We start from the raw sequence: 26,707 nt of genomic DNA on the forward strand, positions 1-26,707 counted from the left end.
AAGGGACAGGAGGGCAGTGTAGTGGCCATCCCTGGCAAGAAGGGACAGGAGGGCAGTGTAGTGGCCATCCCTGGCAAGAAGGGACAGGAGGGCAGTGTAGTGGCCATCCCTGGGGTAAGTGGGAAGGTGGTCACTGTGGGGGGTACACCTTCCAGAGAGGCTAAAGTGGTCCGGAGGCGTAGCCAGCACAAGCGTACTGCAGGATCAAGCACTTCTCCAGAGGGAGTGGCAGTGTCTGCCCCTGAAGTGGAACAGTTGGGGGGTGTGCAGGTGGTGTCAACGCCACTTCCCATCAACCCCATGACAGGGAAGCAAATTCATATTCCAAAGAAGTGGAAGGGCACCCCTCCAACCTCTCCCACCCACACTGTGTCAAGGGCGTGCATGACTCCACCTCCACGTGCCACGGTGCCACCTGGTCCGCACAGCCCTCCACCTTGCAGGCCCTCTGTTATAGCCACACCACATGTCCCTCTGTCACACCAGTCAAGTCGACCTGCAGTCCCTGACACACAGCCAGGTTCCACTCCACATGACAGCCAGGAGTGAGTTGTCAACACCCTCAGACGCCTGTGCCACACATAGGTGTGCTACAGTACACCATTGTTAGCGATGTGGGTGTGTTCCTGGGCCTGTTGCTCTGATGTGCTGTACCCTGCCCTGCCAAGGACACTGGGCCTGTTGCTCTGATGTGCTCTCCCCTGCCAGGGACTCTGGGCCTGTTGCTCTGATGTGCTGTACCCTGCCCTGCCAAGGACTCTGGGCCTGTTGCTCTGATGTGCTCTCCCCTGCCAAGGACTCTGGGCCTGTTGCTCTGATGTGCTGTACCCTGCCCTGCCAAGGACACTGGGCCTGTTGCTCTGATGTGCTCTCCCCTGCCAGGGACTCTGGGCCTGTTGCTCTGATGTGCTCTCCCCTGCCAAGGACTCTGGGCCTGTTGCTCTGATGTGCTGTACCCTGCCCTGCCAAGGACACTGGGCCTGTTGCTCTGATGTGCTCTCCCCTGCCAAGGACTCTGGGCCTGTTGCTCTGATGTGCTGTACCCTGCCCTGCCAAGGACACTGGGCCTGTTGCTCTGATGTGCTCTCCCCTGCCAGGGACTCTGGGCCTGTTGCTCTGATGTGCTGTACCCTGCCCTGCCAAGGACTCTGGGCCTGTTGCTCTGATGTGCTCTCCCCTGCCAAGGACTCTGGGCCTGTTGCTCTGATGTGCTGTACCCTGCCCTGCCAAGGACACTGGGCCTGTTGCTCTGATGTGCTCTCCCCTGCCAGGGACTCTGGGCCTGTTGCTCTGATGTGCTGTACCCTGCCCTGCCAAGGACACTGGGCCTGTTGCTCTGATGTGCTCTCCCCTGCCAGGGACTCTGGGCCTGTTGCTCTGATGTGCTGTACCCTGCCCTGCCAAGGACTTTGCACTTCCCGATTGTGATTCACCAGTGCATAGTCTATGGCATTTGCACATGATTTTGAGAGTTGCTGTTGTCTACTTATGTTGGGTAGCGACATCTGTGCAATATGTGAATAAATACAGTACATTATGGTGTGTTTTCTCTGTCTCCTTACTGATTAAAGTCATTTTCTTTTTGACTGAGTTCCATGGTCTATTTTGTACATCACCATTGCAAGGTTGTATGTGGCCATATGATTTTTAGACAGGGGGACAGGTTCTTCAGTCCATTGTGGCCCTGCTGATGTTGTACTCTGTGATGGTTATTTGGCAGGCCATGCAGTTTTCGTGTGGGTGAATTGCTATTGCTGCATACACTGTTCACAGGTCACCTTGGGGGACACTGGCAGCACAGGGTGTGCAGCTGTGCTGTGGTGTAGTAGATGTTTATGATGAGATGAGGTGTGTGTTTCCCATTCTGTGTGCCCTGGCGTGTATGTGTATGGTCGTCTTGTGTTGGCCCTTGGTCCTGGTGGCATGGCTTACATGGCATGTGTGTGGCAGAGGTGTGCAGTGTGAAGGGTGTTAGTTTGTAGTGTATGTATGTGTGCCCCTGTATGGTGTGAGACACACATGTGTCAGGCAGGAGTTGTATGCCTGTTGTATGTTTTGTCTTGCCCTGTGTGGATGTTTGTATACAATTGTGTGGGCTGTGGGGAGTGCACTGGTGTTGTGTGTCCGTTGTCAGGCAATCCTGCTGTGCCTTTGTCCCTGGTTGTGTGTCGCAGTGTGTGTGTATTGTGCTTGTTGTTACAGTGCTTGTTGATGTGCAAGGGGGTGCACGGGATTGGCACCTGGCCTGTGACTACTTCGGGTGGTGTGCAGTGTTGGTCGGGGTGGTGTGTCGCTGTGATGTTTGGAATGTGTCCATGCCTTGGTGTTGCCCTGCCTTCTGCATTGTGCGCATGTGTTGACCGCGGTGGTGACGTGTCCGTGACCGTGATGTTGCTGCAGGTTGGCCGACGTTGTGTGTTCCGGATGCCGTGGGGTGCCTTGTTCTGAGGTGGGTGATGTGTGGGTGCCCATGTGGATGTGTTGTGCCCCCCAGCAGGATGCCAGTGTTGTGCTTGGGACCTGTGTCGGCATGTGTGTTGTGTGGTGTATATGTGTAGTGACGTACCTGCGGCGGCGTCCGCGGCGGCCCATCTGGCGATAGTGTTGCAGCAGGTACATGACCGGATGCATGTGGAGGGCTGGGTCCATGGGGTTCATGTCGGATCTCGGCGTGCGTGCTCCGCTGTAGACTTTCCGCCTGCTAGAGCTATGCGGTGTCTCCGGTGCGGTGCGTCAGCTTGTTTGGCCCATCCTAATTTGTCGAGCGGGGCGGACGTCATCGACCGCGGCGGAGGGTCTCGATTGGCTGCAGCCGCCGCGGTGGCGGGCGCACCTTGATGGCGGAGCGAGGCGCTCCGCGGCGGACGGGAAATGACCTGTGTTTACATATCCTAATGTGGCGGACATGATTTCCACTGCTAGCGGGCGGAAAAAGCTGTTTTTCCGCCCCGCCATCGTTTCGGTAGTGCCACCGCCCGCTATCCTAATGGACCCCTTGGTGTAGCACTGGAAAATTTGGATAATTTGGATAATTTTGGACAGTGCATGCTATGCTATGTGGCGGGGGAGGGGCGTCGACAGATGCAGTGGACGCAAATTGGGCGATTATCAGGCCATTGGAATAAGGGATGGGTTTCCCAAAGGGTGGGGGAGGGGCACGGGGGGAATAAGAGTAAAATATCTTCATTTGTTGACACTCCATTACTATGTTTTTGTTCTCAACTTCCATTGTGAGAGAATTCAGAGAGCCCTGGTCTCGGTTCAGGGTAGGTTTGGAGACAAAGTACGATTAGATTCATATGGGGGCTGGGCTTGCCTGATGGCAGTACAGGTGGTGGTAAAAAAACGAAGATGGCATTGATACAGTTTCTGTCATGGAATGTCAATGGCCTGCGCACAAAGAATAAAAGAGCTAAAATATTACAATACTTAAGAGATTCGATGGCGCAGGTCATTGCCATACAGGAATCAATTTAAAGGCAGAGTCAATAATAAAATCTGTTGAAATAAAAAAAGAAAAATGCAAAAAAAAAAATACTAACAAAACAGAAGTGGATTGATACCTATGTATGTACAGATCAATCAACAAACATCAGAGGGGTGAAGGTTTTACTTAAAAAACAAGCTAAGGCACAAGTATTGAAATGTAGGGAGGACTTTAGTGGTAGATGGCTCATTTTAAAAATGCTACTAGGCGATATGCCTATCACTTTGGTGGTCTATTACGGTCCTAATCAGGATGATCCTTCCTGTTTGGATACGATTCGTAACCATCTGATCGATTTCCCTGATCCTATTTTTTGGGTGGGAGATTTCAATATTGTCTTAGACCCTGGTTTAGATAAATCCCCCAAGTCACGAGCGGTAGTCCCCTCTAAATCACGGCATACCCTTATTAATATCATGGGGCAAATCGGTCTGTCAGATATTTGGAGGGAGCGCTCAGGTGATCAACCAGGGGTTTCATTTATCAATTTAAAATACCATCACAGATCTAGAATCGATTATGCACTATTTGGTTACACTCTAAAGGATTTGGTTAAACATATCGAGTACCTTCCATCCCACTTATCGGACCATTCAGCAGCAGCTTTTGGTCTTTCTTTCCCACAGCAACAACAGCCTAGATCATGGTCTTTTGACCGTACAATTCTTTTAGAGGAGGATGAGATACATGTTTTGAAACTTGAGACCAGTCAATTCCTCAAAACGTATCTAGACACAACTAACATAGCAGTTGTATGGGACACCTTGAAAGCCTATTAGAGAGGCAGCAGAACTAATCGAGCTTCTTTCAGGAAAAAAAAAATTTAGGAACACTATCAAGGGGTTGGAAGAAGAGATGAATAGAGTACAACTAAAACTGAATTCTTAATCAGGACCAGTTCCGAAAGCAGACCTAGAAGAACTAGATTCACTTAAAAAACATCTAGAGAACATTCTCCAGGAGAGAATTGCTCGCAGGTGGGAAGCGAGTAAAATGTCCCACTTTGAATTTGGTGAAAGCGCCGGAAAGCTACTCGCGTGGAAAGTAAAATCATATCAGGTACGAAACCATATTAAACAGATTAAGGTTGAAGGGGAGACATCGCCTAGAGCATCCAACTCAGGTATAGGCATGTCCTTTCGTGAGTTCTTCCAAAACATCTATACGGAGGATACAATTGATGATCCTGAAAAAAGGAAAAATTGGCTCGAAAAGATCTGCCTACCAAGTCTCACGAACGAACAACAAGCTGGGTTAGATAAGGAAATCACTGAAGACGAAGTTAGAAAGGCAATAAATCTCTCTAAAATAGGAAAGGCGACAGGGCCAGAAGGCCTCCCAGAAAAGGAATATCGTCTTCTTAAATAGCCTATAATCCCTGTGTTGGTGAAGCTTTTCAACAGCATTCTTTTGAAGGGAGAAGCTCCCCCAGGGTCTTGGAGTGAAGCCACAGTTGTTCTAATATTAAAACCTGGAAAACTTCCAACTGACTGTGGCTCTTACCGCCCAATTTCACTCCTTAACTGTGACTATAAAATCTTTACTGCCATCCTGTCAAAAAAGTTGGGGGGAGTTTTGGGTAATATCATCCACGAAGATCAAAAAGGCTTTATTCAAGGGCGGCAGTTAGCAGACCTAACTTACGATCTAATAGGTGCTATTGACATCGCGTCTGCCTTTACCCTCCCCTGGCTGTATTAACATTAGACACGACCAAAGCCTTTGATAGGGTTAACTTGCCATACCTCTCTGATGTGCTGATGAAGTTTAATGTAGAAAGAGGCTTCTGCCGTGTTATAAAACTATTGTACAACGCCCCTACAGCCAGACTGCTTGTTAATGGTCTTTTGACAGATCCCTTTACAATCACTAGGGGTACTACACAACAGGGCTGCCCCTCTCCCCTCTCCTGTTTAATCTCTATATAGAACCATTTGCACAGCTACTCAGAGAAGACAATAACATCGTCCCTGGATCACTGTTGTAATCAGTGGACCCTAGCCTAAGCAACTTCTATGGTTGGAACCTAAAAAAGATACAACAAACTACAGAGGCACATATTTATCAAATTCGTAAATTACGAAGCCCTTTCTTTAATTCCCCAAGAAATTAAAATTTTAATGGGAAGGTTAAAGCTTGTTAAAATGTGGTTTTATTTCTAAAAGAAAAATCGACTTGCTAGCTTGGTATATCGCTTAGTCGTTTTTGCTCCATATGCATCAGCCCGCATAGCCAGTGCATATTAGATTTTAATTAAGGCCACCAATTGTGTTTGCTTTACTTACCCTTCTCTCACTAATCAAAGATACCAACTATGAGGCCCATTACGATGTCGGGCGGATTGCCCCCGCCAGGCTGGCGGTAGCCACCGCCAGCCTGGTGGGGGCAATCCACCCGACATCCACACTCGTTTTCCCCCCGCCATATTAGTATGGCAGGGGGGACCTCGGCGGACAGAAAGACCGTCCGCCGCTTTCCGCCCCGGTCACAAGGCGACCGAAGCGGAAAAGGGTTTCTATCGTGGCGGTGTCTGTCAGACACCGCCTGCCATATTAGGATGCGGTTTTACTAATGCCTTTCCGTGGCGGCAATGCCGCCAAGGAAAGGCATGCGGTCTTCACTCTGGGGGCCCCCTGTGGGCCACCTGAGTGAAGGAGGGGTGGGGGTTGCACATGGGGGGTACCTGTGGTACCCCCCTTTATTTGCACAAACAAAGGGGCAGGCACCGCGCGGTGCCTGCCGCTTTGTTTATGCAAATGCATTCATGCATTTATAGCATTGTGGCGGGTGGTGCAGAGAGCACCGCCCGCCACAATGCTATAAATGCAGGATGTGCTCGCCACTGTGGCGGGCACATCCTAATACCCCCCACGGGACCCCCACCCTAATGGCGGGCGGTCCTGATTTCCGACAGGATGGCGGGCGGACTAAGTCCGCCCGTCATCCTAATGAGCCCCATAGGGTTTAGCCTCTAATTTCAAATTCCTTCACATTTACAGACTTTTGAAATATTTCGGTTTTAGATTTGTGTTTTTTATGTGTATATACTTTATTAAATTGATAATAAAAATGAATGGACCCTTGAAAAATCCTCACGAAACCGCTGGCATTCATGGAGCTAAAGTTTAAGAACCCCTGCTTTAACCAAATCTGTGCTCCTTGCTCCTAAAGAATACTATTCTTCAATGGTCATCAGGGATTTCACTATTCAAATATCTGCACAACCTTGCAGTGTTTGTGCCCTCCTCAATAAATTGGCAGTACTGTACCATAACAGGCAAATCTGTAAATTATTGTACGTGCTTGTGCTACTCATTAAAAGTACGGTTTCACGATTCTGACACCTTCCAGCAGAGGTTATAGGCAGACTTTCTTTCATTTTTGGTCCGCATTAAATGCCACAATCCCTTACCAGACAAAAAAAACAGGAAAGCTGAAACTCAAATGACATTAAAGTATAATTTTTATTTTATCTGGGCTTTGTGCCGTGTTCTCAGCAAAGAAAGATACTGTGTGTAGTAGGCTGTTACCACATGCATGTGCAGTGTGTTTCATTGTGCATATGCAGGCCCTGCTTTTCTTCATGGTGTTTTCTTGTGCTGATGAATGACTTGTCTGCGCACAGTCATCGCTTTTATTGCAACATAAACCTAGGTAATTTATTGAACCCCTAGAAACGGTTGTATGACATAATATCAACAGACATAATATAGATATACAAAAATATCGACACAAAAATATCGACATAAAAAATAGCGAAGTTGTATCTACATAAAGGTAAGTATAAAAATATCGAGAAAAGAAATATCTTAGTACAAAAATATCGAAGTAAAAAATATCGTTTTTTTTAATATATTAATAATAATGTAAAAATTATTTAAAAATACATATAATTAAAACAATTATACATATAAACATTAAAACATATTTAAAAAATGATATCTAATAAAACACATTTAAAATAAATTAAAAACTCTACATATAAATTAATATATATACTTACTCCACATATTGCATCAGTAGGGAAAGCGCTGGATAGCGTAGAGGTAAAAATTACTATTCCCACTCCAGAGGCTGCAACAGTAGGGAAAGCGCTGGATAGCGTAGGGGTAAAAAATACTATTCCCACTCCTGAGGGTGCAATAGTAGGGAAAGCACTGGATAGCGTAGGGGTAAAAATTACTATTCCCACTCCAGAGGGTGCAACAATAGGGAAAGCGTTGGGTAGCGTAGGGGTAAAAATTACTATTCCCACTCCAGAGGGTGCAACAGTTGGGAAAGCACTGGATAGCGTAGGGGTAAAAATTACTATTCCCACTCCAGAGGGTGGAACAGTAGGGAAAGCGTTGGATAGCGTAGGGGTAAAAATTACTATTCCCACTCCAGAGGGTGCAACAGTAGGGAAAGAGTTGGATAGCGTGGGGGTGAAAATTACTATTCCCACTCAAGAGGGTGCAACAGTAGGGAAAGCACGGGATAGCGAAGGCATTATATTAACATACTTATCAATTACATATTTAAAAAATATATATATATTTAAATTACAAAAATATATTACTAAATACCAAATATTTATAAATAATATTTACTTAAATAACAAAATATTACTTCCCACGCTACTCCCCCTTTAACACACAACGCACTACACATACACACAAACACAATTAATCAAAATATCAAATAATCAATTAATAACAATTAATATTATTAAATTGATGTAATTATAATTTTTGTAAATAACAAATATTAATTGCCAATGAATGAATAATGACCAAATAATAATTACAAGAAATTTACAATAAGAATAAACAATATTTATGAATACAATATTTATAATTATTATAATAAAATACATTAAAAAATACTAATTACCAATTAATTAATTAACAATTAATTAATAATAAATACCAATAAATAAATAAAATCTCTTTAATTAATTTAAGCTAAATATTTCACACCCTATTCCCCTATAAACACACAACCCACTACACATAAATAAATCACATCAAAAATGTAATTATCATTTAATCACTTAATAATAATTAATTACCAAATCATTATTGATTAACAATAACAAAAGATTACAAAAATTAATACATTAAATCTAATTAATTTAATTAACTAATTAATAATAATTAATTACCAATTAATCATTGATTAACAATTAATTATTAATCAATAATATTAAAAATAATAAAAATTAATTAATTATATTTAAATTACTTACCACCCTATTCCCCTATAAACCCACAACCCGCTCTGATACTAAAACGCAAACTGTAAACAAAATTACTAATTTAACATAAATTAAAAAACATGTTTAACAAACATATAAAATACATCTAAAAATACACTAAACAAAGTTTCGATATTAGTAACATCAATATATTTGATATCACTATACTATTACTAACTTCGATATTACTTACCTTAAAGTCGATATTCTGTCCATCGATATTACTGCACATCAATATTCTGTGCCATCGAAATTAAAACATCGATATTGTTGTATATCGATATTTTAAACTCAATATTTTGGCTACTCGCCGTTGTATAGACCTTTGTTCGTTGATGTGAAGCATTGGAATGGAGCAGAGATCAACAGTACATCACCAATTATAGTTATAGAGTTTTGTTTGTATTACCAATAAATCCAGTGTATATGCAAACAACAAGTAAGTTGAATAAGTATAGCAATACAATAGGTAAGCTGACATTTCTCAATAGGCACAACAGAATGAGGGATTTTAAGTTTATTAGATAATTTAAGAGGCAGAATTTGTAAATCTCTTCAGGGTATTACATTTGTATATTCCTGTCTCCTCTATCATTAGATGCTGCTGTTACATCTTTGATCAAGTAGCGGCTGGTGTGCAAGTGGAGTGGTAGGGTGGGGGTATGGACGACGAAGGAAACACAAAAGAATGGGAAAAAAGAACTTACCAGCCATCTGTCACTCTTCTGCTCCATGTCCTTACTGAAACACAGGCTCCCAGACTTCCTTGTGGCCAATCCTCATGGTTCTTTCATGCTGCAGCAGCATGAAAGCAGCGTCAGGATTGGCCTGAGTGCCCTGAATTCACTCCCAGAATGACTGGCAGCCTGTGCTTGCTGTTTCCAACCGGGCAACGTTGCTCAGGTTGGAGACAGCTCAGTGCGCATGTCGGTTTGGCTTTCCTGGGACAGCTGACCAAACCGACATGCACACTGATAGCAGTGACCACAACTCCCCCTCTTGACTGCCTCCGTGATGGCGAAGCCCCCAAGGCTTGGCCTGGCACTTAGAACTTGAAAAATAAAATGATAATAAATCTGTTTTATTATCGTTTTATATTTTAAGTGTTGAGGCTGGCAAGGGGGCGACGCTCCTCCACCATAGCAGAGGAGCCGCCACTGAGTGGGACGCAAAAACCCAGAAGAAGGTACCCTTATTTAAAACCCTCATTCCAATAGGGACTCTGGCCTCTACCCACATGCCTCTGATTTATGAGGCTGCTATTGGCAAAAGGATGGTTCTTAATCAAAGCATAGTCACAAGGCTCCCCTTATGGGTTGTGCTCTATGCTCTCTGGCTGTGTAATGTTCTGATGGAAGATGGGGGTATAGTCATTGGGCATCACGCCTCACTTGGTGATAGGCGAAGTCCTTCTGAGTTGTTAAAGGGGAAGGAAGGCAGTGATGTGTCTCAGTGGCGTACGGGAATCGGAAGGAGAATAAATAAGTTGCTGTTCAGAGCATAAAGAGACATGTGGCTGGTTTTCATGTGGCTTTTTCTGATGCACCAGCGGTGTAAAAAATGCGCCATGTTGCGTCTTATTTACAAAGTGATGCATCTAGGTAGACGCGTCACTTTGTAAACCCCTGCGCCACATTATACCTGCACCAGGTATGATGTATGTAGTTGGGACTTTCCGACGCAAAAAAGGGTTGTATAAGTGATGCAGTGAAATGCGTCAATATCTTACGCCAGGCGTAAGATGACGCAGGCAAATTTAACATTGGACTTGCCCATGTATAATGACTCATTGCTGGAGCTGCGTCACTTTTGGGACACACTCCAGCAATGCGTCATTTTTGCACCTAAAAACACGTCAGAAATACTGACGTATCTGAAACTCCTTGCGACATGATGCATCATACTGTAAATATGATGCATCATTGGTGTTGCAAGGAGGGTGCAATGAAAAGTGATGCATCGCTGTTTTGTCGCAGCGATGCATCACTTTTCATAAATAAGGGTCTAAAGGCCCTGATTACGAATTGCACAATGCTGGCGGGGTGCAAACTCTGCTCCCATAGTTACCAGCATTTCTTAGTAACAACCCATCAGTACTGTGTAATTAAGAGTGAAATCCCACAGTATGGGGAATAACGTGAAGACCCGAATAACAAAGGGGTGTTCTTCAGCGTTCCTTTTTCCATTGGGTTTAATGCACACAAGTACTGCAAGCCGCGGGCCCAGGTGATAGTTAATGGATCCCTCTTGCACCCCTTCCCCATTGGGAGGGGCACGAGGCAAGTTGCCCACTCTAGCCCTTTCTTTTCACCTTAGCAAGGGTGCCCTTTGCTTCTCTCATCCACGCGGACCCTTTCTCACGGGGTGGCGAAGACCTGGTCCGGCAGAGGACAAGTTTGCCCTCTACGTCAACGACGCCTGATCTTTTTGTCAGACCCAGCCCGCTCAGGGCTGGGTCCGGGCCCTACACCTCTTTGAGCGTGTCTCTGGTCTCAGATTGAACGTGGCCAAATAAGTCCTGGCCCCCCATCATCTGTCGAGAGAGTGTTTTGATTGGCAGTCCTCAATCCCTCTCCGGCAGCAGTTGTTGAAGTACTTAGGGATCTAGGTGACGCTCTTTCCTGATCATGCCTGGTCTCTCAACGTCAGCCCTCTGATGAAGCGGGTTCGCACTGATCTCTTTCGATGGCAGACGTTGCCACTGAAACACACAAGGTGATGGACGAAATGTTGCACATTGGCAAAACATTCTCCCCCAGTCACAGATCTGGGTTTAATCCATTGTTATTTTGCTTACCACACCACCGCAGTTCAGACATGGCCATATGCAAATCAGTCTTGACCAAGTGCCTCATGGAAACAGTCCAGCCCGAACTGCCAAGCCATGTCTTCTCTGGACCGGAATCAAGCATTCTAGGACCGGTTTCTAGCTATCAGCCGTCATCAGCCAGGATAGCTTGACTCCAGTGGCGTAGTGAGCACGAGACCCACGTCTGGGCATAACCTTCCCACATAGGGTGAACAGCAAATGTTGTGGGTTTAGACGTTACCACTGAACCTTATGGGCAGGATCGCTCCGTTCAAGATGATGGTCCTGCCCCATTTCCTTTATATGGTCCAAAACATCCCCCTCGCCTTCTTGCGGTCCTGGTTCCGTGAGATGGATGGCTTGGCCATAAAATTCCTGTGGGGGGGGGTCGGAGGCCGAGATTGGCCCTCAATCAATGCAGGATTCCGCCCTTTGATGGGGATAGGCATGACAAACCTTTATCTCTATTATCTGGCGACCAGGCTTCTTACTGTACATGACTGGTTCAATGGTGGTTGGACGGATCTGGCCTACCGCCTGGAACTGCATGCGTTGGGTTTCTCTGGTATTCAAGGAATGCTCTATGGAACTGCTATCCCTCACACTTTGCTGGAAGTTACACTTGGGGTGTTTCTGGCCTGGCGAGCCGCCCTGTGTCACACCTGGTGGTCGGGCAGGTTAACCCAATATACCACTTTCCACATAGAAGGGGAGAGGGTCCAAAATAAACTCTACCACCCCGAACCCCCATAAAGTCTCAAGTAAACACACAACGGGGGATAGAAAGCACGAGACTTAACATATAACAAACTAGACAAACTCATCTGTTTGAAATAACTGCCCTCACTCGCACACCGAAGTGTGTGACATGCTTCATCATAGGGCCTGCTTGCAATACGCCCTGGTGTAGCCACACTCAGGGCGGAGCTTAAGGGAGGGGGAAAAAATAATAAATTCCACACAAAACAAAGTACAACCACAGAACTCAACACATGATACATGTGTACATACAAAAGTGATGAAGCAGTGGAAATCACCAAGTGACTGAAAGTAGTGATGCAACAAAAAGTGCAGTTAATGGGAAATAATTAAAACTGGTTTAAGGATACCAACCCACAAATTTTATTCCAAGGTTCCTCCACCAGGATTAAAAAGAAAAAGATGGGTAATGTCTTGATAAGAAGATGAGGCTTCTCAAGACTTCCCTTCTGGTACTGCTATGGTCAACATGTTTCGACCGACTTATTGTGCCTCAAAAGGTCACCCCGGTCTTCTTCAGGACTGATGTCGCTTTCAGTACCACTTCTGGCCCCACCGTATTTCGGTTAGTGTGCCCCGAAGTCAGAGCCGGTCTAATAGGATCCTGGCCCTTCTCATCACATGAAGTGAATGTTCCCAATAGTCAGGGAGAACATTAACTAGAAAGGAAAGGAGATGGTATAGATATGCTACACTCCCAGGTAATCTCTTTTCCTCCTTATACATAAAAAATATCTCTTTGAGTTCACTGTGTGGTCAGAGGCGTATAAATGCACCCTCTCAACTCTCTACCCGGGTTTGCAAATGGTCCTTCGAGTATCCGAGTTAAAAACACGTTTTAAATGGTATTACTTCTGTTTGTTTTAGAAGGACCACCACTGCTGCATATATACACACACACACTCCAGCTATCACCTTGTCTCTTCCCTTAGTCACACCCCTCCCTCTCTCGTTATTAAAAATCGGGCGTGGTCAACTATGCCCGCGTTAGCACTCCCTGAGTTTATATGGTATATAAACTCGAACTGGTGTTCGTCAGGAGGGTATCCCGGGAACACAATCTGCATTACAAAGAAAGAATAAGGAGAAGGAAATGGCCGTAAACCCCTCTCCACCAATGTTGGACTGATAGTGTAGTCCGTGTTCCTCACAACAACATAATGCCACGGCACCCTCCAGCGTCTCTCATAGTTCACAGAGGTGCCCCTTCCTCCCTATATCTCATCTCCTTACTGTTCCGTGGACCTGCCCTGCCGTCTCTGCCTGTTGTCCGGATCACCTTGAAGACGGTGTACGAGACATCTTCTGGCTCTTAAGAAGGCTGTTTACTTCCTGAAACGGGCTGGCTCGCACCACACGTGATCTGACGGTCCCGCCCAGGACGTCATCACGCACCGTCGGGAAACGCCTCAGGATGATGGAACGTGTAGTTTTGCCATAGCGTTCCTTGCATTCCCCTTGTGTGTCAATGGTGTAATTATGGTAAAGCGCACATGATGGAATGAGCTTATACACAAAATTCCAGCATAATATACTGATGTTAGTGCGCTTGTGTGTAAGCAGAATAATTGCAGTACTGCGCACATGATGGGGTGATAGAATGTGTTTATACCCAAAATTCCACCATAGTATACTGTTGTTAGTTCGAATTCGAATTCGGTTTCATCAAAAAATAATAAGAAACCTGTTTTTGGTTGGTGCCCAAGAATAATACTGTTTTAGGTGGAGGAGGGTGGCACAAGACGTACCGGTCATGACGCACCATGAGGAAGCACCTGAGAGTGGTGAAAAGTGTAATTGGGCCATAGTGGTCCTTTTCATTCCCCCTGTGTGCCAGAGGTGTAATCATTGCAACGCACACATGAAGGCATGATCGAAGGTATTTATACCTCAAATTACACCATAGTATGCTGATATTGGTGCAATTCCGTCATTAAAGAGTAAGTCTCTACTGTCTTCCCAATGACTCCCACGGGATCTCATCGTTCAGCCCAACTAGGTGACTTCTTAAACGGTAGACCCATTTTTGCTCTCTCAGCAGCAATGTTCTCTGGTCACCCGTTTGATGTCTCCCTAGTGGTACTCTCTCTATGACAGTCCATTTAATGTCTTCAATCGTGTGTCCCCGTTCTAGAAAGTGTGCTGTGAGTTTGGTATTGTTTTTCCCGTACCTTATTGTGCTTCGATGTTCTGTGATTCTCGTTCGCACCTTCCTGCTCGTCATCCCCACATACATTTTTTCACAAGGACAGGTGCAAATAAATGACCCCCTGTGAGTTGCAATTAGTGTGGGATCTTTGTTCCCATGGGGTTGATAGTCCAAGCTCAATTGACTGGGTATTGCACGTAAGATGGCATACGCTACATGAGCCACACCGTGTGTGGCCCATCAATCTGGGCAAGCCTGCCACAGTTGTCGTGCCCCTCGTACCGGTCAACACCCTGGGTCTTGTATGTACAAGTACGTCTTTTAAGTTCTGGCTCCGCTTGAAAGAAAAGAGGGGTCCCTCTATATTCAGGCCCCCTGAGTTCATCCTGGGGGATGTATGGCGCGGGAGCCACATTTTTAGAATTCTCAGACCTACTGACCCAGTTCTCCCTCCATGCCTCTCAGTTTTACTGCTATCTTCAGTTGTGCCATGTACTCCATATGCACTTCTTGAAAGGGACCTCCTTGTCCGAATATAACCCACCTGAATCATAGGTTATGACTGGTAATTTGGGGAAGGGGGGAATTTCCCACATTTACCGTTCCCTCGTGAATAACAACCCCAATTCCCTTTCCTCTCTCCGGGATAAATGGGAGGGTTATATTGGTCCATTATATGATGCTGATTGGAGGGATGCGCTGATGGCCCCTAAAGTAGTTACAGCTTCTGCGCGGCTCTGATTCGTTCAAGTATACTATCTACACGCGGCCTTTGTCACGCCATTGCGCCTTCATCGCTCTGGGCTTCGGCCTGATGCTTCTTGTCCCCGCTGTCACTGCCCCCAAGCAGATTTTTATCACATGGTATGGCTCTGTCCTGATATTGCGCATTACTGGGAGTTAGTGACCGCTGAGCTTACTGAGGTCCTGGGCTGGGAGGTCCCGTTGAACCCGATAAACATACTCTTGGGAGTTACTGATGGTTTGGACGTGAACAGGGCGGGGAAGCTTGGTCACACCACGGTCCTGATGGTAGCTTCAAGATATTGCAGCCCTTTGGCTGGACCCATTGGCCCCTTCCATGACACTGTGGCACAAGGGGGGTAGATTGGTGTACAGCACTGGAGCACCCCATGTATGCTGCCCTAAAAAGTTTCGAAGGGTGTGGGGTAAATGGGTCAGGTGGTAGAAGACTGACCTTCTTGAACTTTTCCTGTAGACATGGTTGTGGACATTGTCGCTTGGCATTCCTCGTCGGACTCCTCTATGTGAGGGGCTTCCTCCCCACTGTTTTATCTGTCACTGTTGTGTACTGCTCACTGTGTAAAACGCTGGTTATGTTTACATTGATGAACATGTATTCATTGGAAATCAATGAAATTGATTATTAAAAAGAAAAGCACACAAGTACCACTTGTTATCAGCAAGTGGTAAATGTATGAGAGGCGCTAGTGTGAAGCAGAGTCAAGGGATGTGGGTGAGGATGGAAGAAGGGACTGTTGGCTGGCAGGGGGCACCATTACCTGCCCCCGCTGTACCTAGTCTGATGGTCGGTGGGGAGGGGGTGGGTGAGCAGAAACAGGGGCTCAAACAATTCAAAATTGAGCGGAGCACAATTCCGCAAGGAAATTCTGCTCCACTCAACTCATAATGGAGGTCAACAAAAGGAAGTTTGTAGTAGGTAATACATTTTATATCTACATTTGTCTAGGAACAACTTAAAAAAGTGAGTCAAAATTCGGTAAGTCATGGTTAGGAGGTTACTATGTGTTTGGGGTCTGGTGAAAAGACTGCGGCTGTTGACTATTTGTTTGAAGGTCAATGGGAGACCCATCAGTCTGATTTTAAAGAGTTGGAAGATACAGCTCAGGGTGTTGGTTAGAGTGCATCTGACGTGGAGTCACATCCCACAGCTGATTCGTAGGGTGAGTCCGTGTGCTGGGGGAAGATGTGTAGCAGACTCACAGTTTCAGATAGAGTGAAATGCATCAGTGGTTATTTTGACGATGTTGTTATGTGTAGTATTTGTGCTTGGGTGTGGGGTGTAGCTTTTTGTGTACATGTTGTGGTTGCTGATTTGCCTCATGGTGTGTTAAAAACTGTCCTGCTTATGGAGTTGTTAAAATGTATGGAATATTGTGAGATCCTTAGTTTGGAAGAATCTAGATAAGATGACTGGGATGACAGGGACCTAATGCACTCTTGTCATTCTTTAACAAAAAACTTTAACATATCAAATAAACGTATGTGATTGCTGGAAGCAATAGGGTTGGTTTCTTACAAGAAGTATTGATGTATGGCAGAGCATGGGTGGCACAGCATTCTGCCTCTCCTTTGCACGCGATGCATCTTGATACCTTTGCTCTGCTCTCATGTAAATGTAAATTTGTCAGCGGTGTACCATGTTAAATTAATTACAAAAAGCCCAATCTCACTGCTGGAGCACTCCAGATCTTGGATAATTGGACAGAAAGCTTTGGTATCACCACTGAGGACATGAAAAATAAATTCCATATGTTTTCTGTTCTTTTTTCTTCCAGTTCCCAGAATATGGATTCCTTGGAGTTTCTGATAAAATTCTACTCTTCTGCCACAAGTCTGATTCCGATAACATACTGCGGCGGCTGACCGTGGACTCCACCATCTCAAACGGAGACCTGATCGAGGTGGTTTTATCAGGTTTGGGTCTCTAATCAACTTTAATTTTAAGGTGCAAAGGTGCAGGAAAGAGGGAAAGAGAATATTGGTGGTCACACTGTATCTCCTCTACTGGATAGAATGACAACTGGATCTAAGCGTATTAATTAGGACCATTACTTGCTGGAAAGCCCGCATGTCATCTTTCTGTATTTAATGTAGCCCCCACTTCTTTTTATAAGACAAAAAGGGTATCCCAATTAATAGGTTACAGCCTTTTTTGGACAGTATGATAGACCAGGAAAGGTTGACATGGCTTGGACAGGATCAGTCTTGTGTTCCTAAAAAGTACAGCAGAGCCTTTTCTTGAAATATCACGTGTATGTGTATTGGGAAATTGACCCCCCAACATGCATACAGATGTTATGTAATAAGGTTTAAAAAATGTGCAGCTTATTCCAACTGGACTGTCCTAGCACTAGGATTGCTATCAGGATAGAAAACAGGAGGTATCAGGAGATGATCAGAAATTAAAAAGGACCTCAGGGAGAAATAAAGATGAGCGGCAGATAAGATCTAATGAAGACCAGGAAAGGTAACTTTGACTATAGTGGCAGGTTTTAAGATTTTCCCTAAAGGGAGCCTCAACTCGTTCTGATCTTAAATGCAAGGGGGGAGTGTCCCATAATCTGGCTGTGCAAACGCCAAGGGAGCAGCCACCCATCCAGGATTTCCTTGCCCTCGGAATAACCGCAAGTGCAGTATCCAAGAATCTAATGCATCGGCCAGACAAGTAATACCTTACCAGGTTGCACAAATAGCGGGGTCCTCTGTGGTTAAGGATTTTGAGACATAGGCACATGGCATTAAAACTGATACGCTTCTTAAGAGGTACCAATGAAGGTAAGCCAGAGCTGGTGGCTCGTGTGCCCATCTTGGAGGGTTCAGGAGAAGGCTGGCAGCTGCATTTTGCTCTCTTTGCAGATTCTGTGCATTTTATTTGGACACTCCAAAATACAAACTGTTGCAGTAGTCCAGTCTAGAGATGTATAATGAACTAGCAGCCCGTCCCGACCTTGTATGGGAGCAATCAGGCTTCCCCGCCTGCCCCGACATTGTCCAGCGGAGCCTTAATGATAGTCACAGCAGTGCATTATAATGTAAAACCGTCTCACTGTATTGCAGCTATTACTCCAGCCTTCGCCTGGAAATTACCATTTCCATGTGTTTAGAGTGGGGATAAACCGAACCAGATTTCCTGGCTTTTCTTCGGGCTGCTTGCTTTGCCCGTCCCAGCCCCCCCCCCCCCGTCACCCGCCTGCCCCGACCCCCGCCTGCACCGACATTGTCCCCCGGAGCCTTACTTACGAATTCCTCACTGGTGAGTGGCATGGTCCCCCCCCGATTCAAACAGGCCCTCCTTATTCCTCTATTGAAAAAACCTGGGGCTGATCCTCAAGCCTTGGTCAACTATAGACCAATCTCTCTACTTCCATATTTGTCGAAGATATTGGAAGCGCACATCTCCACATCTTTTTCCAAATTTATAGAGGATAGTGACTATCTGGAAACTAACCAAGCAGGTTTCCGTCCCTGTCACTCGACGGAATCCGTCATTTTGGCCGTTCAAAACACATTAAGATCAAATGCGGATAAAGGCATCCACCAGGCACTGGTTCTCCTTGATTTGTCAGCCGCGTTCGACACGGTTGATTTTTCTATTCTAATTAGCCGTGTCGAGCAGGCCGGCCTCAGGGGCGCCGCCCTTGAGTGGATCACTTCCTTTATCTCGAACCGCACTCAAGCGGTTCGCTTAGGGCCTTTCACTCCTTCAAGAACCATCTCCACTTGTGGGGTCCCACAGGGATCCTCACTTTCCCCTTTGCTTTTCAATTTGTATCTGCGCCCCCTTCTTCACCTTCTAAAACAATTCAATGTCACAATCTTTAATTATGCTGACGATTTACAGCTAATTTTCCCTCTGAATACTCCTGACTCAGTCGCCCACTTCCACCAAACTATGCTTATGATACAACGCTGGATGAGCTTAAACCACCTTAAGCTCAACCCGGGTAAAACCGAGTTAATTCTTCCCGGGGACAGCAGTATCAGCTGGGGCCCTCATTATTGGCCTTTGAGCCTTGGTCCTGCCCCAGTCCCTGCTTCTTCAGTGAAGAGTTTGGTGTTACACTTGCATCGGATCTTTCATTAAAAGCTCAAGTTGGAGCAGTTGTTTCTGCTAGTTTTTATCAGATTAGAAAAATAAAAAAGATTGCACAATTTCTGACATACTCAGTCCTTATCCAGGTTACCATCGCACTGGTACTTTCCAGGCTGGACTTTTCTAACAGTCTGTACCTGGGCCTTCCATCTGGCCTTTTAAAAAGACTCCAACTAGTGCAGAACCAGGCAGCCAGACTTGTTCTTAAACAACCTAGGCGGTGTTCCATCAGGCCTGGTCTAGAACAATTACACTGGCTGCCTGTATCTCAAAGAATCATGTTTAAGTCCGGTTGTATCATATACAAGAGTCTACAAAACACAGGGCCTCAGTTCATCAATCAGTTGGTCTCCAAATATTAGCCCACTCGCAATCTTAGATCCATCAATAAAGGCTTGCTAGTTGTTCCCTCTTACAAGAGAAAGCGTCAGGGCGGCAGCTGTTTCCATTACTTAGCCGCTGTCCTATGGAACTCCCTACCACTTTCCCTTAGGCTCAGCCCAGACTTTCTAACTTTCAGACGTTCTTATAAAACTTGGCTGTTCAGACAGGCTTATTTTCAGTAAGTTGTTGTGTTAGGTTCCTACTTCAACAGCGCCATGAAGCCCACAGGCGTACGTGCGCTTTTCAAAAAAACCCTAACAAAAAGGAGACATATGATATTCACAGCAGTGCGCTTCGGATTGTTTGCTTTCCCCGTCCACATGAAAAGTACCACAAAAAGAGGGGACATTTAAACACGGCTCCGGGGTTGACGGATCACTTTCGCCTGTGCGGTCTCTTTGAGCGGGGTTTACCTGTGACGGAGCTCGGCATGTCGAGATTCCAGCATGGTAACATAATGCCCGCGTGTCAACCTATACCCTTAAAGCTGAAATGCTGGTGCTCTGCAGTTCAACTTCCTGAGCTGTGTATGAGGTAAAACTAATGAGCGTGATCGTGGTAGTTTGGAGCCTTACATCACCCCCTCCCACCGCCTGCCCTGACTCCCGCAGCCTTACCTCAGCCGCCGCTCCTCAGTCCACCGCTCCTTGCCGCTCGTCACCGCTCCTCCCCGTGCCATGTCTGCCACTCCTGGACGCCGCTCCTCCCCGTGCTCTTGACATCAGCACGCAGGTCGCGGCCGGCGCTAATTCGAGGGGACTACTTTTTTTATAATGTACATTTTTTAAATATAACGTATTTTTTAACTTTATATAGCCTATGTCCATCTTCACACCCTGAGGATTCCAACGATGTATTGGGTGTGTGGATTGACGCTATGGTTCCCGAGTTTACCCGCCTCAAAGCCTCAAAGTTCTTCCTTTATAATAGTAGTATAGATATGCTTTTTTTCCAGTCAGTCACCCAGCATGTTGTTACAACGCGGTCATTCCAACAACCGCGTTGTAACAACGCATACCATTATCCCGCAACGACTTGCGGAGGGGGGCGCTGGGTGTTGGAATAATATAATTTACTATCCCAACTCCAGTCTGTGCGGACAGTAGGGAAGGTGTTGGATTTTAAATCCAACACCTTCTCCCCTCTCTGCAAGTCGTTGTTACGACTTGCGTGGTAATGGTATGCGTTGTAACAAGAAAAAGAACTCCCTCTTGACCTATATCTATTTTATGATTGGGGAAAACCTCCAATAACAAGGGCATACATCAACCACGTATACAACTTTTAAGATTATTTATTCATTTTTTATTTTTAAAGTTTTTTTTGGTCATTCAAAAATTCATATTTTGCTTTTTTCTTATTTGAAAACAGATAGTTATTCACTGTATTAAATACATATACAAAGATTCATATTACAAAATCAGAGTAGATGAACATATCATTTTGTTAAAATAGCGAGACAGTATTAATACCCCAGGTCGAGAACCACAAACACAACACACACACTCTATCACATATCCTCATCATACATCACTTTACTACAACCAAAAAAACACCCGTTGTTTTGCACCACTTTGTCCACTGTACAACCAAAGGTTGGATCTAATTAGAAGGGAGGGCCAACGCATTTCGGTGGAAGAACTGCAATGGAAACCACCTTCATCAGGGCCAGCCAGGGGCAATTGCAACAGAGTGTCTCGCAACCTGGAGTTTAGTATCTCTTTATTAAAAATGTAAGGTTCCAACGTATCAGAAAGTTGCTCCTTTACTCCTTCACTAAAAGCCAAGAAATGTAGGCCATTTTCATACGGTGCCCAGGGACAGAGGCTTCACAACTGGTCTTCCCATTCAAGAGACTGTAATGGAGCCAGTCAGGACAATGCTAAAGGCTCCTGTGGAGTATCGGCTTAAGAAAGTTTCAACAGAATGCACTTTCTCATATGTGCAGGACACCTGTCATATATATTTCAATGGAGATCCCGATATACTTCTTATTTCAGCTGCGCAAACGTAGTGTATATCTGTGCGAGTCCTATAGTTGTCTGATGCTTCTCTACAGACACTGTAGCTCCGGTAAAAAATTTTTAGGGTGCATTCATCAAATGGAATGCCTGTTTGAAATCGTTCACCAACGTTCCGGAGCTACACCAGCATGCCGGCTGCACTTTCTTGCCACAATACCATATGCGTTGTTACATCGCAGTCGTTGTAACAACTGCGTTGTCACAACATGCGGGGTGACGGTTTTGTGGTCAGGTTGTTTACCTGTATAATGTGCTAGGTGTCTAGCGTTATGGAGAAATGGATTTTCCAGCCCATCTGGCTATGCAAAGAAGTCAATACTGCAGAAAGTTATCTTGCCACTGACTGGGCATTTAGTACAGTTTCCCTGCCTGCAGCAAAGAAAAATAATGGTATTTCACCAGGGAGGCCGCAATTAGCCATCGGGCATAAGCTGCACAGAGCAGAATCGCAGAGAGAGCGGGAGACAGAGAAGGAGAGAAGCCCTGGAAGATATGACGATTTCTGCCTTCAGCAAGGTAGTTGTAGGGTGAGAACTGTGAAGCGCTTCTATTTTTTCTTAAAAGAAAAAGCAATGCTCGGTGCCATGCGCCAGAACGTATGGCCCTTATGAATAAATTACATAGGGCTAGATGTAGGTAACTCTAATTTACTGACTCATAAATACCGAATTTTACCGATTCGGTATTTATGAATCTGTAAATTAGAAGGAGGGAGATGTGGCTAATTTTTATTTTTGAATTACCGAATCGTTAACATTCGATATTTACCGATTCGGTAAATACCGAATCGGTATTGCCCATTGATTCCTATGGGCCTTGAAGCCCGTAGGAATCAATGGGCAATACCGATTCGGTATTTACCGAATCGGTAAATACCGAATCCTGCAAGGGTGCAGGGGGTGTCACTTTGACACCCTCTAGCTCCCCAAGTACAGGCTTGTGTGCCATGTGGCACACATACATGCCCTAAGGGCATGTCTGTGTGTCACATTGCACAGGTGTGCATGCACAGATGTGCATGCACACCTGAATTCGGTATTTTACCACCCAATAGGATTGGGTGGTAAAATACTGACTCTTAAGGGCCTGTGGCACTCTTAGGAGTGTCACCTACATATGGATTTACCGAATCAGTAAATATACCGATTCGGTATTTTACCAATTCTGTAAATTTACCGAATCGGTAAATTTACAGAATTGGTCAAATATAGGTCCCCTACATCAGAAAACCCTAATACCGGTCGGTAACGGCCCAATTCGGCCGTTACCGACCGGTATTAGGGCTCCTACATCTGGCCCTTAATGCTTCAGACTTGTACATTGATAAAGTTATCTGTCCTCCATACTTAGTGGTTTTACAACTTAAAGCAGACATTGTCAAAAGACCTGCAAGCTGTATGTATGACTTAGCTAGGACACATTTAGATTTTCACTCTGCTGGGCCTTTGTAAAGGGGTGAAAAGCATGTTTCCCTTTAACAGGTACCTGAAAACCGTTGCTGACTGTATGCTTCCAAGCATCTCTCCCTGCATCCCCTCTAGTTCAGTCTGGATCACCAGTTCCATTCTGGAGGAATCCCAGCTGCCTGAAAGACTGCCTAGCACTAAACCAAGGAATTGTAAATCTGAGACAACCACTGCTATTTCCCTGTAACCAGATAGGCTAGTCAACTAAAGTTTAGTTAAAACCAGCCCCTAAACAATATCTTAGGTTTTTCGTCTACTTTTGTGTTTTTTAGTATATTCAAACACATCTTCACCTGGATTGTGCCTATAAGTGTTGTTATGGTTGTCATTGTAGTCAAATATTGCACCCTACAAGGGTCTTGCTTACCTTACCCTAATATAATTGTCTTTGCTTCTCACAGAATCAGCATCCTTGGATTTTATCATCCGGCCTCACAATTTACTTGTCCACTCCTACAAATCACCAGCCTTCTGTGACTACTGCGCGGAGATGCTGTGGGGACTGGTACGCCAGGGCTTGAAATGCCAAGGTATATATTGTCTTACAGGAGCTTTGTGAGAGAAGTGTCTACTGTAATTCTGAATGCTCTGGTTTAGTACTTTTAGATGGGCGATAGGATATATGTGATTGGAGAAACAATCAAACATGAGAGGTGCAGTGAATGGGTCTAGGTGAAGGAGGAGGTGTCTGTGGGTAGATGGTTTATCTACGTACAGAGATCAATCCATGGTCAAAGATAGTCATTTGGTCAATGGTACATTTTGGGAATTGGTTTAGTCTGTGGACTTGTAGATCCCCTTTTGGAATGGTATGGATATCTGTGCGCAGTTTGGAAAAGGGTGGATAGCTGCGAAGATATGTGGAAAAAGCTGATCTCTACGGGCAGTGATGGGTCTTAGGATAGTTGTGAATCTATGTGAAAGGGGTGGAGCCTAGGCGGGGAGGTAGATTGTATCAGCTGCACTGGCTTAAATTGATGGGAAAGTGTTTTATTATATGAATGTGGGTTCTGGGCATGTGGGGAGTCCTTTGGAAAGGTGAGGTATTTGCACTGGGAGAGCAGCCAGGGAAAGTTTTAGAATCTGCTGGAAGGATAGGGAATCTTGCTAATGTGTGATATCATGTCTAATGTTCAAGTCTTGACATTTTGTGATTTCTTTGGCGCTCACACCTTGACAAATATCCAAGTTCTAGGATCAAATGGGTATGAACATGAAGCATGCTATCAGGCTCTGTGCATCTGTGAATCGTCACACATCTGGGTCAATAATTAGATCCCAGAGATTGTAAGCGATTTGCCCTGGAGGATGAGTTTATGAAAAGTAAAGAAGAGAAGCCTGTGGGATGTTTATCCTATAGACAAGCGGAGGCAGACTCTGTACACAGACAAAAGACTCAGGATGGTTTTTGGGTTACATTTTTTGTGAATACTAGAGGTGATCAAGGGACAAAAAACTGGATATATGGAAAGATGTGAGGAAAATCCAACTAGGGAGAAGAGTGAAGGCAAGGGTATTGTGACAAGGCATGGTTCGTTGCTACAGAGCACACTCACTCTTTCATGATACGGAAGTTTATTGCTGGAAAACATATATCGTTCAAATACAAGGATGGAAAGAAGAAGTGGATAATTCAGAACAAGCACATATTATGTACAGAAATCATCTGAAAGTCTGTAGGGAAGAAACATAGCACATTTTGCTGGAGTAGGCTGGTCTAAAATATCATTGTATCTTGTGTACTGTTCGTGGGGCATGGGACCAGGGCCTGGCCTTACCCATTTCGGATCCAGATTGGAAGAAAGCGGCAACATTCGTGTGCCACAGTGTCACACAATAACACACTTAATTTGCTGCATTTTCATTTATTACACCGCATTTATGTCACTCCCTATACATTACATTAAATGGATTCTGGTAGGGGAGTAAATGTGCCAGGTGTGGGGAAGTTGGTGCAAACTTTTTTGCATCTGGCATGGAAATGTGCCTGGGTTCAGGAGTATTGGGGACAGGTCCTACCGTTTATGTTGAACGTTACTGGCCTGCTGAGCCCTAGAACACCGCTTGCTCAGCTGCTGGAAGCGGTAACCAGACCAAAGGGTTGAAAAATCCCTTAATAAATTACTCAATTGGCTTTATTGTTGGCGAAGTGCCGAGTGGCTATTGGGTGGATGGGGTCAAGGGCCCCAACTCTGAAACTCTGGTTGAAGGATCTAATGGAGTGTCGGGCTGTGAAGGAGCAACACTCCGCAAGGTCATGTACAGATGAGAAGCAGGTGATGAGATAGTGCTATGGGCTCAGCTACTTATTAGGTTTCAGAAGGGTGATGCCTCGGGGACCGACAGCGGCTCTGATCCCCTGGAGTGAACGTGGTTTGGCCATTGTTTGTAGCGTTTATTTTGGTGGACCAACTATGTCAAAGTGGAATCCATTAATCTGTACTCTTTCTCTTATCTCTGTCTCATTGTGTTGCTGACTGACACCCCCGTTTGTACATTCTTTGGTGTAAATATGTATGAGGACTGTATCATTTGCACTGTATGTTTTATGCAAAACCAATAAAACACAGTTTAAAAAATATATATCATTGTATCCTTTCTAACAGTTATTGACAAAACTGCTGACGTTTTCTCTTTTTGTTTCTCTTCCTCACCCATCAAGGCTGTGGCTTAAGCTATCACAAGCGCTGTGCATTCCAGATTCCCAACAACTGTCGGGGCGTGAGGCGAAGTCATCTCTCCAGCAGATCCTTGGTGGGAACCAGCACCTTCTCGCGAGCCTCCATCGTCTCACAGCCTGCTGGAGGAAGCTTAGAAGAGGTAACAGCACTGAGCTGATGGGACATCAAGCTGGAGAAGACATCCTTTCTAATGCAGAATTATTCCATCAATATAGTTTTCATGTCTTATGTGTGTTGTGCAGAGCATGGTTGCTCCCAATCTGGGTTGAACAAATTCCTACACATACCAAACGCAGTAGTAACAGTAAAAAATGAGGCTCCTATCAAACACCATAGATGTGCCTACTTTACTTCTACACGTGCAGTCAGAAGGGTGGGAGATACATTGAATGACGCTTGTATTCTATTTAAGCTCTGCTCTCAAAGAGAGCAAAGACTTCTTGTTATGACAGAGTGACAAAGCAAGATTATTTATACTAGTAGAATTCTTAAAGCCTTCCTTGAATTCTGAATTCATAATGGTCGTTCGACAGATCAAGGTCCTTTCCCGATGACCGATCACAAAATGTCAGCCAACAATTTTGTTTCGATATGTTTTTCAGAGGCACGTATAAAAACAAGAGTTGACAAAAACAAATCCAAAAGGTCTAGTGTTGGGTGTCAGCACTTTTGGCTTTGCCAATGCTTATTTTCTTTTGGCATTGTTTTTGTAAAACGTTATTGTTGGGGGAAGTCTGAACTGTATAATAATAGAAACGTTGGCTGGATGCAAAAATACTTTTTGATCTTAAAAAGCACACATTGCTAGAATAGTCCCTGCAGTGAAGGAAAACACTTTTTGTGTGGATGTGCTC

The 26,707-nt window shown here is 45.0% G+C and overlaps 1 protein-coding gene across 1 annotated transcript in view; it reads left to right on the forward strand.

The window, feature by feature from the left end:
* The window catches only part of LOC147692287 (serine/threonine-protein kinase D3-like), a 587,115-nt gene that overhangs the window by 287,991 nt on the left and 272,417 nt on the right, over positions 1–26,707 (forward strand). Inside the window, exons 2-4 of the mRNA XM_086938546.1 lie at positions 16,981–17,119; positions 23,574–23,702; positions 25,835–25,992. Of these exons, the coding sequence (XP_086794672.1) occupies positions 16,981–17,119; positions 23,574–23,702; positions 25,835–25,992 (426 nt within the window). The remainder of the gene's footprint in view (positions 1–16,980; positions 17,120–23,573; positions 23,703–25,834; positions 25,993–26,707) is intronic.

Source organism: Lissotriton vulgaris, chromosome 9 (assembly GCF_964263255.1).
Source record: "Lissotriton vulgaris chromosome 9, aLisVul1.2, whole genome shotgun sequence".
In the NCBI taxonomy this organism is placed as follows: Eukaryota; Metazoa; Chordata; class Amphibia; order Caudata; family Salamandridae; genus Lissotriton; species Lissotriton vulgaris.